A 13,620-nucleotide genomic window follows, 5' to 3' on the forward strand; every position below is an offset into this window, starting at 1 on the left:
CAGAAAAAAGAAAAAGAAAAAAAAAAAAAAAGCAAGCTGGATAGCAGGGTTACCTCGAGCCAGAAATCCGCAGTGTCGTGCACAAAGATCACCAGAGTTCCAAGCCGCACATAATTGCCACACCAAGAGCCACTCATCAAACCGATGGCTGCCAGGTGATGAACGACATGAGCCATAAAATCCTGGGAAGGACAGAAGAAAATAAAGGTAAAGCCGATCAAGTAGAGTCCCTGAGGGTCTCCGACTTGTCAGCCCCCGAGCGCTGCCCTGGCAGCCGGGGATTCACGGCGGTGTGCGGGATGCCAGGCGCAGACTGATGCTGCCCTCAAGTGGCTGCACCAAATCCCGGATGCAGGCGGTGCTTTCCTTACGAACACCTTCTCCCCGCTCACAGCAACAGAGGCTCAAGCTACAAACAAGCACAACCACTTGCCTTCCGTTTGTTATCAATCCCAAGGGTGAATAAGAGAGACCAGTAAAACCCGATCTCGGCCATGTAGTACCAGTACTGGGATGGCAGCAGGGTCTGTGATGAAGAAAAACACTGTTAACTCTGAGAACAGGAGAAAGTAAATGTCAAGTGAGATTACTTTTTTCTTTTCCTGACTTCTGCTCCTCTGCTGAGTCTTGCATAAAAAATTAAGCTAAATTAAATTCTTGTCCTGGGCTTCATTAAGAAGGATGTTCAGAGAGCCAAGTATTTTAACCTTTGCTCAGCCCAAACTCTCAATTCCCACAGTTCCTCCCCCACCTCTGGATTTTGACATGCTTTTCTCCATGTTTTTGTCAAAGAATTACATGCAGAGTCCTTCTGCATTTAATTACAAACAACTGCAAATAATCCCCCCATTTTGGTAAACAATGAGCATAATAAACATTCACACATCCCGTGACTGAAATGTCAGTTATTTATGATAAAATCCTATGGATCTGCCTAGGGGAGAGCTGAGCTTGGCTGCTCCCTTGGGTCAATACACTTCCCAGGTGGCAGGTATTACCAGGCACTGGGAAAGCTCAGCTGGGAGGCAGGATTATTTGTATTCCTGGCCCCTGACTAGGACAGGACTAAGAAGGCAGTGGGATGGGGCAGGGTTATTAAAATAAGAGTGCCTTGAAGCACCATGGGGCCTGGAGCAGTGCAAGGGCTCTGCACTGAAACTGGGAGCACTGATAAGATCTGCAGTAAGTAACTTTATCCCGGGGTGGGTGGAAATAACAGTGGTCTGGCTGGAGGGGGGGAGTTGCAGCACAGGCAGATCCCAGGGAAGCCCTGCAACAGTCAACAGCACTTCCCAAGAAAGGCAGGAGGTTCTGGTGCCACACCTCTTTAGGTGGTGCCAGTGTGGGGGAAAAGGCTGCTGTGGATTACCCCTTCCAGTGGGGAAATACCTGGAATGCCTGGAGGCCACTGGCCCAATGCCAAAAAGCTCACCTGAAAAGGATAACCAACCCACGTCTGCCATATGTCGTAAAACCAGGGTTTCTGGGGAAGACACATCAGTCAGACACTGCTCAGCTCAGCAACAATAATCATCTTAACTCAAAATCTTCACTACTTCAAATCTCTCTAAGTGGAGCAGGCTAAGAAGCTGTAATCTTGATAACTGTTCTCCACCAGTTTCTAAAGGGAATTTACATCTCAGACTTATTATATTGTTCCCAGCTTTCTGGCTTCTTTTCAGGACACCTGAAACGTTCCAGTTCATAATTTCATCATCCAAAGCAGTGGGTGTGTGTTTTATTACTGCAATTACTCAAGATATGTTGCCACAGTGATTAAATTTGCTGTGTTTACCAGTCACACACACCAGTGGCTCAGGATGATAAACTGTTTGGGGAGGAGGGCCAGATGAGCAGAGACACGCCAGGCGGGATCTGTTCCGCTGCTCTGGGGAAGCATTAGTGACACCCCAGGCAGGGCTCAAGGAGTTACAAGCACCACTCTCTAATGTTATTCCCAACTTCTGACTCAGCAGCAACACCTCAGTAAATAGCTGTGACCCCCAAAAATGCTGCCAGAAAAAAGTTTATGGCCTCCTCTGAGAAAAACATGGCCATGTGATGCATTTGTAGGTGTTAACAAGGCATGTTGTAAAACCATCTGCATGGCTTCTTCAAGCTTGCCTTAAAAATACTGATTACTCATAAAATTGTTTATCATAGAAGGTCAAAAGTGAACTTAAAAATTAAATCTCAGTGCATACTGCAGCCCATAATCTAGATTACATACGCCAAAGATCTAAACCCACAGAGCCACTGAAACCACTGAGTCTTTCAATGGGATTCAAGAAAATCTAGAAATGATTTTGTTGAAAATAGAGTATCATTCTTTCAAAAAGTTCACTTACATCATACAGAAATAGAAATCCAACAATGGAGGATGTCAGATAAAATGAAAATCGCCAGCTGCAAAATTGAAATGAAAAAATAGGAACAAAACATTATATTTTGTAAAGCTATTGTCCTGAGCCATAATTACTACAAATCATTGTATGTCACAGACAATCTTCATATAAACGTGGCCTCACACTCTACATTAAGGATTGCCACATATTAACTGTATCTGCATTATTAATATTTAAATATTTAAGCTTTGACTAATTGCTAAAGTAGGAAATTCTTTTACATTATCACAATACAGATATTTCGATTGTCATGACAGTAGTAATTTTCCAGTCAGGCTTGAACAGATCAAGAGAATGACCACAGCAAGTGTAATAAATGCCCTAAAAATTGATGTTTGAGAACACAGACCTTTTCCTGTGTTCATTCTCTTCATCTCTCTCACCACCAGTTGCTGACAACAGGGGAACCTTATGAATTATTTAGCATCAACTGGGTTAGTTTACATCTTACTACAAGGTCTCTTACTTCATTAACTATAAACCTCATCTTTGACTAGGTGTGCCAAAATTTAGCCTGATCTAAGCTTTTTGTGGATTAAATGGATATCCAGCAAGGCAGATAAACCTTCCAGGTTTGCACCATCAGCCTGCTAAGTCAGCAAAGGGGAAAAGCCCTTGTGCATCTCAGTGAATTGTGTTGTTGCTTTTAGGTGCCAGAGCAGGATGCTGTGATTGGAGCCACCAATCGGCCTGTAATGACTGGAGCCTGTGTGGGAGGTATTGTCCCTGGGACTGGGTGTGGCTGGAGCCTCAGCCCAAGCATTCCCACTCCCACCTCTACAGGTGATGGAAATCTCCTTCCTTTCCACTCTTTCCCTCGGCAGGAACAAGCCTGACCTTTCCCCTACACAGCTCTGCAAGATCAGCAGGAAAACACTGCAGGACTTCACATGCAAAGAAAGGTTGTGACCACAGGGACAGGCACACGGCCCCAGACCTGGTGAGAACCTGTTCTAGAACAGGAGGTATCCCAGAGGGGAGCAGCAAGCAGCTCCCAGAAAACCTAAACTCACTGAAAAGGAGAAAGCACCACAAGAACACTGTACCAATGAATTGAGAGATGTATAAAATGAGACTGTGGTTTTTGGCAAGTATTAATGGAGTGCCAAATGAGAGAAGAGGAGGAGAAGCTGTGTGGTAAAAGCAGCCCCTCCTTTCTGAGCCTCACATCCCCTGGAGGTTGGTATCCCAGGAGAAAGAATGAGATGTTCAAAGACTGAGACAGTGTTTCATGAGAAAAACAACAAACAAGATATGAGGACGTGGAATGTTGGGGGCGAGACAAGATCATGTGTCTCACACCTGAGAAAGAAGTAATGAAAATAATTGTAAAATTGCCACTTGATACACATGATAAACAACTGTTTTACTTCTCAACTTTAAACCATCTTTCCTCAGATGATTTGAAAATAACTCTACACAACAACCACTGCATGTGCAGGAAGAATTTAGAGGTACATGGTGGAAATTAGGAGAGCAAATGGAAGGGGAGAGTGGAACCCACAAGTAATACCTGGCTCAGACTTAACCAAGAGATGCTGGAAAACACAACACTGTAGGCATGGGGCAGACTTTACACAGGGGCTGGTTCTGCCCTCACGCCTCCCATTCCAAACAGGGAGGTGTGAGTGGTCCAGTGGATATGGCTGGACTGATTCCATGTTGATTGTAAAGTGCAAGTGGTTTTCTGAATCAGAGCCAAAGTACAGAGCACCTACAAGGCTGTGCCATTAGTCCCCAGCCCTACAAATATATATTGAATACATTTAGCAATAAACAGCACTCCAGATGAACTCATATGTGCAAGACTGCCAGAGCACTACCTCATTTTGCATTTAGCCAAGCTTCTTTATGAATTTGGTGAATAAAACCTGAAGTAAAATTCATCCAAATTCACCAAATTTTACTCAAGTGCCTTTTAAACTCTGATCCTGGCCACCAGAGAGAGCACTGAACAATAGCTATGCAAGAGGATTTTCTGGTTTAACTTCAGGAATCTTTTCTCTTGAACTGAATGTAACAAAAAAGAACTTAGTAGAGGGAGTTAAAGGCTGGTAAGTCTTACAAGGCAGTGAAGGTTTCATGCAAAGGGCTTTCCAAACCCATGTTGATTAACTGGGAGCACTAATAGCTTAAGTATGGTTTAGATCTGGCCCATCAGATTTTCCTTGTGATTCAGAAAAAAGATCCTGGAGATTGCAGGCTTTCAAAAAATTTCATAACACTCATAACACTGACTACTAGTGTGGAATAAGTCTGTTCCTCTTTTCTATTTTTTTTTTTTTTTTTGCCTAGAGAATTATATTCAATTAAATTCCCTGACAAAGAGCAGAGCAAGGTTCACAAAATTGCACAAGAGAAACCTGTTTGTTTCATTCTCACTCAAGCTGCCAAGCAAGTTTGAATTTCAGTCTTTAGCTGTGTGTTACTGGAGACATGAATCCACAGCAGGCAGGTCTTTTAGCAATAGCAGGAAATCTTATTGCCACTTGTGAAACAAAATTAGTTGATCCCCAAAACAACAGTAGACATAAACCATGTCAGGAGAGTTTACTCAACTCAGACTTCAAAGAGACACACCTCTGTCTATCAACTGGATTTATGTCCTACAGAGGACACCACTAAATCATCAACACATTGATTCACGCTGAAAATAATCTTGATAAAGTACTAAACTTTGAGCTCTGTGCTGTACTTTTAACCCTCATTCCTTAAGCTAATCTACAGTAACAGAGGTTCAATATTACAATCAGGTGAATTTTTGCCAATGTAATTATGCTAATGAAAAGCCAGACACACAGAGCATTTGAAAGTGCTTTACACTCATACAGTTAATGTCAGTACCTGAAAGGGATGAGGTATGTAAGTAAAGCCATGCCCATTTGGGGATTTGCAATTTGTATGGGATTTTAGATCACACTAAGTGTTTAGGTACGAGGAAGTTCTTACACAAGTGAAAAATCATATGCAGGAGGTTTTGAAACTTTTTACATATTCATTGCTATCACTCAAAGCTGCCCACTCTCAGCAGTGAGTTTGAGTTCCTGTTTCACACAGTATCCCATGATCAAGCTGTGGCACCTGTCCTTTAGTCTGGATGCCAAAATTACTGCTCTTGAACTGACTTCACACACATGACAGCATCTGCAAAATGACAGCATCCCCAAAATGACAGCATCCCCAAAATGACAGCATGGGTACAAACATAAACCAGGGTAAGCACTTTTGTTCCCCTATGATTACTGGCAGACAAGAAAATATTTTCCTCTTCTCTGCCTGTTTTCATCTTACACTTTGTACCAGAAGCCTACAAATCCATTATTCCACAAAGAAGAAAACTGTAAAATATTTTTAAGGTATTTCTTTTGCAGGAGAAACACTTAACCTAATATTTTAACCACCATTTGGAGGATGCTACTAGATCCTTTCAACTTGTTTATGCATTCAGAAACCAAAGCTCTCACCAGGCAGACCCAGCCTTCTGGAAAAGGGGGACCTCACTCATTTTTTCCAAAAGAGTAAAGCACATGATAACCAAAAGCATTGTCTTTCCTTACAAAGCTTCCTGGAATTTCCGGAGCACTGTTGGGATCTCAAGGTTTCGCCGTCTCCTGAACCATTTCTCCACCAAATGGACGGTGCAGTTGCACTTTTTGGCAAGGCCTTGGATCTCTGACTGCAAGAAATGAAACAGTGTTAGCAGTAGATGCGCTCCAACATCACTTTCATTTATTTTGTAGTTCAGAGAGCAGCTTCCCACTGTTGTAAGATCTTAATTTAAAAATATTACCAATATTAAATATGCATGGGGGGGGGGGTATTTTTGAGTAATACTCACAGAAACCCTGGATTTTTATTTATATAAATAAAGCAGGCACAAAGTGAACAGATCCACAAACTGTTCTATTGTCTTTCTGGTGGCTCCTGAGAGTTTCAGGGATGCAACTTTTACTGTTAGATGAGAGCTTAAACTGGAGGGGGAAGTGCCAGGTATGAACACACGTGAACATTGCACCAAATATCTCACATAATGATAAATAATAATTTGTTTATATTTAAATGAGTCTCACAGATGAGATGTAGCCTGGAATTAAGGTGACCTGAGCGCTGTTGTCAAATCCAATGCAAGTCAATGTATTGTCCTGAGCAAGGTCCAGACTGCCCCCCCTCCAACACCAGAGCAAAACTGGGGGTGGAACATGGCCTAGAACTGCACGTGGCCATTGGGGTGCCACACCCCAGGGTCTCTGTATGCTCTGTGCTCCCAAGGTGACTAGACCAGCATGGGCCCAACACAAGGCAGTGAGACTCCTGCATTTCAGGGTGCTCTGTGCCCCAAGTACAGCAGCCTGTGGGCTTCTTCCTGCTCCTCCATCCTCAAATGCAGAAGGCGTGGGATGACCTCCCCAGGGCTGCCGCAGGAGCAGGGAGAGTTTTTGACTCATCCCTGGGGAAGTTCTTTCCTCCCAAGGGCAGTATGCAAATAGTGGGTGGCAGCAGCGCTGCCTCCACGGGGGTGAGGCCAGTCCAGTTAGTCTCCTACCCTCTGGGAAACCTCTGGAATGTGAGAAAAGGCACCTCAGCTGCCAGGGAGGGCAGGAGTGCAAACAGTCGCCGTGTCCAGCCCACGCTGCTGGCTCCGAGCTCTCTGCTTGCCACTCAGGAATAGTGACTGTTTCCACCCATATGCCCTCAACTGCCGGCCAGGCTTTCCCAGGCACACTGGTCCCCAAGCTGGACAGTAAAGGAGGCAGCCTGAATCCATGCTCTGAGGAGTCTAAAAATGCTGTGCTTCCTTTCAGAAATCAAATGTCAAACTTTACTCATGCAGAAGGAAGGAATGAAACTGAGACCACGATGCTTGCCCAGGGAGAGAAGAACTCATGTGTTAACACCCATACATTTATTCCTGATGTTATCAGGCAAAAGACACAATAAAAGAATAATAGAGTTAGGGATAGAATGCCAAGTTCCACTACCAATAATTATCAAAATCCCTCATTACGAGAAAGCACATATTTCTTTCAAAACCAGTGTAGGAAAACTGCAATTGTTTGGGAACTGTAGTCAGGTAAATGAACTTCCTGAGGCTGCACTCACAGCAAAGTACCTGCCTCCCATCAACAATCAAGTTGCCTCATTTTTGGAGGTGACAAGCATTGGCTAGTCTTTTTTCCTTGTTCAATTTTAAAAACAAACAGCAAGGTAATAGAAGGATTGCTTTTCTTTCTCACATAAGCCAGGATTAAGTATGCAGCAACATAATGGATCAAAAGGCTTCCATGCCAGCATTTCGATATTATTGCCTGCAATAAATATGATCCTGCTTTCCAGCAACAGACATCAGCTGAAGTTTTCTCCAAGCAGAATAATTTAAAGATGGAACACTGATCTTCACTGGAAATATTATTAACAGCCTAACCTAGAACAGCATGCCAGAAAATTAAATATCTTAAATTTATTTTCTGTTCCGGATGCCAACTACCCTTGTCAGCAGAACAGCAACAAAAACCCAAATAAATTAAGTCATCTGTCAATCAGCTGGAACTCATCCCATGATGTCATTGCTGAGAGCTGATTGAAACAGTAAGAGTGGGATTTTCCAAAACTAAAACGAGTTTAAAAGAATGAGAATCCTTACTTGGGATGGATGTCTTGAGCACTCCCGGAAATAACTCTCTAACACAGGATTAGGCTGTGGCTTCACACGTCTTACATTCTTTATACCCAAGGCTTTTGCTAGAGGTATAGCAACATATCTGAAAAGATACACCATGAAAAGCTTTAGAAATACAACACAGTTACAAGACCTTGGCTGTTCTCATGCCAGGATATGAAGAAAATAAATCTGATGCAATCTAATCTGCCATAGAATGTGCCAGGGCTCTGAGAAAAAGGGATCCCAAGAGGGAACCACAGCTTATCTGCAGTTATGCAACGAAGAAGACCCACAACTGCAGTTTGTGGCCATGAAATGCTACAAAACTAAAGGAAACATCCTGGCTTTTGTGTCCATCAGAGGTGTGTTGGAGTTGAGTGAAGGGAGACCGGATGGTCTCTCCATGTGAGCTCAGGGATTGCTACTGGGCTACTTGCTCCCAGTGGCAGAGCCACTTGGCACCTTCTTCACTGGGCCACCACCACCCACTCTGGATCCAGCCTGTGGCACACAGCCATTCCCTAAGACTGATGGATTCTATTTCCCTTCCCTTTTCCAACCCAAATCACTGCAGAGCATGCCAAAGGTTTTGCCCTTCTGCTTGGGCAGGGTGTTCTGAAAAGCCCCCTCCCTCCTGCTGCTATCAGCCATTGATTCCTCATTACTCATAGCAGTGGTCAGCTTTCCTCAGGTTCCCTGCAGCCAGATGTGTGGGCTAATTACCCACAGCAGCCCTTTCCAACAGCACTGCAGTGAGAGACGCTTGGGCAAGCATTTGCTCAAGAGACACCAGGAATGGTTATGAACATATGATCCAAATTACTTTTGATTTCCAGCATGAATGATCTTATCTGCTTCTGTTTTAAGTCTGTCCAACTTACGACATTCCAAATTTCCTCACTCTGCCCTGAAATAATTATAAAAACCTAATAATCACATTTTTTAGAGGAAAAAGGAAAGAAAGTAAAGCAAAAAAGATACAAATAAGTAAGTCAAAACACTGCAAATCTTAACATAATTGTAGCTTTCTTCTGTGGAGCCAACCTCTGCCTGTCCCCTAAGATTCCAGCTGCAGAAGCAATCCATTTTTTGGTGCCAAAGTGAGGGGAAAAAATGGAATCTGCTTTACTAGATCTGCATAAAATGTTCACACAAAACTTTGAGATCCCTTCAGTCTGCTTAGTTTGGCTACAAAGAGACACCTGGGATCTATCAGCCTCACACGAATGTTCTGGTGCAGGACCAAATGAGAGGTTTGGTTGGGAGGACAAATCTCTCTATCCTCCCACTGAAAAAGGAAACCCAAATGGTTTAGAATTAATTGTATCTCTGGTGAAGGGACATAATTAGAAGTATCCAAATGCTGTTCTAGAAAAGCTGGATAGAAATATTTTCCTTCTGGATTGGACCACAGCCACATGTACCTAATAATGAAAATATTTCCCAATTTTTCACCTGCCATGTTATCTGTACTAGATCTTCCTAATAAACCACCAACTAATTCTCATCTATAAAACATAACATTGATCAACAGATATCTCATTTTCAGCATTAATGAGGATTAACATTAGCATCATACTGCATTTCTGTTTCTTACCTTTCACTGAAGAATCGGATGATCAACAATACAAAAGCATATGGGATTGTGGCATATAACTGATGTGGTTTGGGAAAGACAAGTCCATCATGGTCTACAAAATCTGCCCACGTGCAATTGATGGGCATCCAGATATTCTCCCACCAGAACCAGCTGTTGAGTGTCTTTAGGATGTACGCCATGCTAAGTAAATAAAGAGAATTAAATTTATTCCTCATGTATTAAAGAGAAAATGCATGAAAAAAACCCCATATTGAACCTTGTTGTGCAAAGCCAGTAAAGTCAGTGTTCTCAGGGGAAAAAAAAAAAAATCATACAGGAAGCTAAAACCCTTTTGGGTTTAGAACAAGCAGGTGGGATTATAACCCAGCAGAAAATAAAATAATAGAGCCAAATTTTGATCTGATATAAACCAATACAGGGCCTTTGAAATCTGCACAGGGAGGTACCTGCTGTCTCCTTTCAGTCACTCACACTACACTGCTTCATACCTGCTCAAGCCTCTGGCAATACTCATGTATTATCTATCATATTAATACTAATGAGAACTCATCTTCCTGAGGCTACCTTTATAAATTAAATATAAGTGGGAGGAAGAGTGGAAAAGAAATGAGAAAGTCCAGGGAGTGCCTCAATTCCGTAGTAATGTGGATATTTCACTAATGAATTACTGCTGTTTAATATGCTAATGGAAATATACCCTGAATTTGCAAACACCTGTGCATAAGAACAAGTGGGAAAAAAAATACAGTGTATAGCAAACTTTTTCTGGGAATTGTAGGAAATACTATGATTTAACTGTGACCAAAACCTAGATCAGGAAAAAATGTCTAAAACCAGTTCTGGAAGGAAAAAAAAAAAAAAAAAAAAATCACTTTGAGTGAAGTATTTCATTCTTGTAAAATCCTCCTTTTTAACCTTAGCAGTCTACATTATATATTTAGAAATTGTCGTTCTCACTCATTTATCTGTAAGGACTTTACACTACAAACATGTTATATATATCCTATAAAAATATCCTAACACTGAAGAAAAATAAAAGTTACTGTAACATTTTCATAAGGCTGAAACACATTTTTCCATGATTTCTAGGAATAGTAAATTTGAATTATTTTTTCCATGTTAAAATTTTCTATAAACCAGGAAAAACATAAGGAAATAACTGATTTCATTGAAACATAGCTTTGCTGAGGAAACAGTTGAGCTGGGAGGATGATTTCAACCAAATCTGTATCTCATCAGATCTCCCAGTGATGCCTCTGTACAGGATCACAAGATAAGATCAAATCATGCTGAGGTCAGGCAGCAGTTCAGGCCTTTCCATGTTCTTCCAATCTGAGCAGGGAACACATGATTTTAGTTGTGCCTGCAGTTGGGTCAGGACACCATGTCCAGAGCATCCCACCAGCATTCCAGACCTGGACCTGGCTTTAATTAACAGTGGAGTCCACGTTAATTAACTGCCAACCATTGCTGGTCCACACTGGGCTGTTTCCACTACACTTGTGAAACAGTGACCTGTACCCATCAAACAGAGCTGGTTAACAGCACTGCAGATCCATTTACTGGCCGAGCACAGTAGTCAGAATTGAACTATTAATAACCTGGCCATTTAATCTTTTTAAATGCAGGAAGGGGACAGTAAAAACCTCTTGAATGAATCGTGTGTGTATAAGCAAATGCAAAAATAAAGGAGGGAGAAATCACAATTGTTCCCGCACTGAGACTTTATATGCCAAGTTTCAGCCTAGAGCAATGTTTTACTGCTGAATTATAAACTCCTGGAAGTGGGGATTTATACCAGGGCTGCTAACAGACCCTAAACAGCAGCTTGCAGGCGCCATCCTAATGATGCAGGGCTTTGAAACATGACATTTTGGGTCAGACAGAAAGGCTTGCAGACAATAGAAGACCAGGGGAGAGCCTCGTTACACAGTTCTGCTTCCTAATATATCTGTATTTTTTAACTAGACTGTGCACTGCAAACTATCACAAACTGTAATAAAAATAGGTCAGTCTGTTGTAGCACAGTGGAAGGAGCACTCACAGTTGCCTTGTGGTGAGAGGGGTTGGGACTGAGCATGCACCCAAAACATTTAAACTTTAGAAAAGACCAGTAGTGCATATTTTCTTATTGGATTCCTGGGATCTCACTAATTGATGGTTTTCTTCCACACACAGATGCCTCACCATATGATTACCCCTTAAACTAGTTAATATAGCACTATTAAACTAAGCTCTTAAGTACATGCTTAATCTTAAAATATAAGGGAATTCTGGGATTTGTGGTCTGCTCCGAAGTTCACATATTTCAGGGAAAATCTTTCCTCACAAACACTAAACAGCTTCATCAAAAGGTGGGTTCTTTGAAACTCTGCCTTCTGTAATCCCTGTATTTGTACCAGGACTGGCCTGGCACGTGGGGATTAAACCATCCTTGATGAACATTGCCCAAGTGATTCTGAGAAAACCAATGATGAGATTCCAAATCTGTCTGCAGCCTATTCTTAAGTTTCATTATTAAATTGGATGTTTTCACTGCAGCAAATCAGGCCATTCCCTGGGAAATCTTCAAGATTTCCATCTTCATAATAGCAGCAGTGAAATAGTAGGGTTGCTTTCCTGCCTCCCTTCAGCTCTCATCACGAGGTTCCTCGAGCACCTGAAAGGTGAGGAAGTCCTTACAAACACTGACCTGAGCAGGAGCAAGGGGGCAGCCATGGCCACCAGTCCCAGTGCTAGGATCAGGCTGGAGATACTGGATTTCAGAAGTAGATGGTTTTTTACCTGCACAAACTCTCACAAGTTGTTCCTCTCCCCTGGAAACACTGCTTTCAAAGAATGGGCAGTGGATGCAAAGGTCAAGCTTGGCCTGATTTGGGACCAGCTCTAACTTAAAACTTTAAATCCTATCCAGCCTAAACCTCCTGTTGCTGAGTGCTGAGCTCAGAGCTTCTCCTCACAGCCTGTGGCAGCACCAAACAAGCAGGAGTGAGAAATCCAACAGTGAGTGACTCACCCTGCCCAGCCTAGGGTGGAAAACCTCTGCCTCTTCCCAGATCCCTCTCCATACACCAGGGCTGCCAGAAACATTTTCATTCAAAAATCCAGTTGTTGCTCTGGAAGGGGCTAAAAGTCAGTCAATAAAGATAGTTTAGAAAACTGAAGCTCCTCGGCATATCAGGGATTAAATACTCCCAGTAAAGAAACCAGATTGCCTCCCTGCTACAGAAGGATCACCTCTGTAATTTAATCTAGTTTTAATGGGCTACTGCAAAACAGGAAAATCAGGAATGATTACTTCAGGAGCTGCATCCTTTATAATTAAAGGAAAGCCCACACAGTTGGGAAGTACCAATGTGAAGTTTCTTTCAAAGCTCTGTTTTTTGGATCCTGGATATATTCAATGAAAAAAGTATTTTTAATGCTATTAAGCAAAGAAAAAAAAGGGCAAATTTGAGTTTGACAAAAGCTATGTGGCTGCATTTTGCAAAAAAAATTCAGGAGCTGCTTTGAAGTGGAATTTCTGGCTGCTGCAGTCTGAGGAATTAATAAAAAGAAACTGAGCCAAAGCTTTGATTGTATTCTCTGTACAAAAGCTCTTGCTTGCAAAAACTGCATTTCCAAAGCCAGGACTAAGAGAAGGCGATATCCAGGTTTGCAGGGTGTATTAGGAGGATTTCCTGTCCTTATTTACTGAATAAATTACAAAACCCAATGGATCAACAACACAAACATGCGAGTGAAAGTAACCTTAATTCTCCTAAGCATCCCCTTAGTCTACTTAGTGCGGCTCCAGAGGCGTAACAGGGAATGACTGAAATCAGCAAAAAGCAAGAAGAACATAATTCTCCTATTCCCCTCATAATTTGGCAGAACTGGTAAAGCTGGTGCAGTGACTGTTGGAAAAAATCAAGTCTCAGATATCAAAACAGATAGCACAGCTGTTCCAGGCTGTT

At 42.2% G+C, this 13,620-nt stretch overlaps 1 protein-coding gene across 4 annotated transcripts in view; it reads right to left on the reverse strand.

Annotated features, from left to right (window-relative positions):
- CERS3 (ceramide synthase 3) overlaps nucleotides 1-13,620 on the reverse strand; it is a 43,521-nt gene that overhangs the window by 19,430 nt on the left and 10,471 nt on the right. For 2 of the 4 annotated variants that reach the window (XM_010390985.4, XM_010390988.4), the window contains exons 2-9: nucleotides 12,681-12,790; nucleotides 9,662-9,844; nucleotides 8,047-8,164; nucleotides 5,963-6,081; nucleotides 2,349-2,406; nucleotides 1,433-1,483; nucleotides 434-526; nucleotides 54-182 (exon numbers count right to left, since the gene is read on the reverse strand). In XM_010390985.4, the coding sequence (XP_010389287.2) occupies nucleotides 54-182; nucleotides 434-526; nucleotides 1,433-1,483; nucleotides 2,349-2,406; nucleotides 5,963-6,081; nucleotides 8,047-8,164; nucleotides 9,662-9,844; nucleotides 12,681-12,760 (831 nt within the window). In that variant the 5' untranslated portion in view covers nucleotides 12,761-12,790. The remainder of the gene's footprint in view (nucleotides 1-53; nucleotides 183-433; nucleotides 527-1,432; nucleotides 1,484-2,348; nucleotides 2,407-5,962; nucleotides 6,082-8,046; nucleotides 8,165-9,661; nucleotides 9,845-12,680; nucleotides 12,791-13,620) is intronic. The other 2 variants (XM_019280921.3, XM_010390986.4) reach the window with 1 other exon arrangement.

The sequence above is a fragment of the Corvus cornix genome, chromosome 10, assembly GCF_000738735.6.
Source record: "Corvus cornix cornix isolate S_Up_H32 chromosome 10, ASM73873v5, whole genome shotgun sequence".
In the NCBI taxonomy this organism is placed as follows: domain Eukaryota; kingdom Metazoa; phylum Chordata; class Aves; order Passeriformes; family Corvidae; genus Corvus; species Corvus cornix.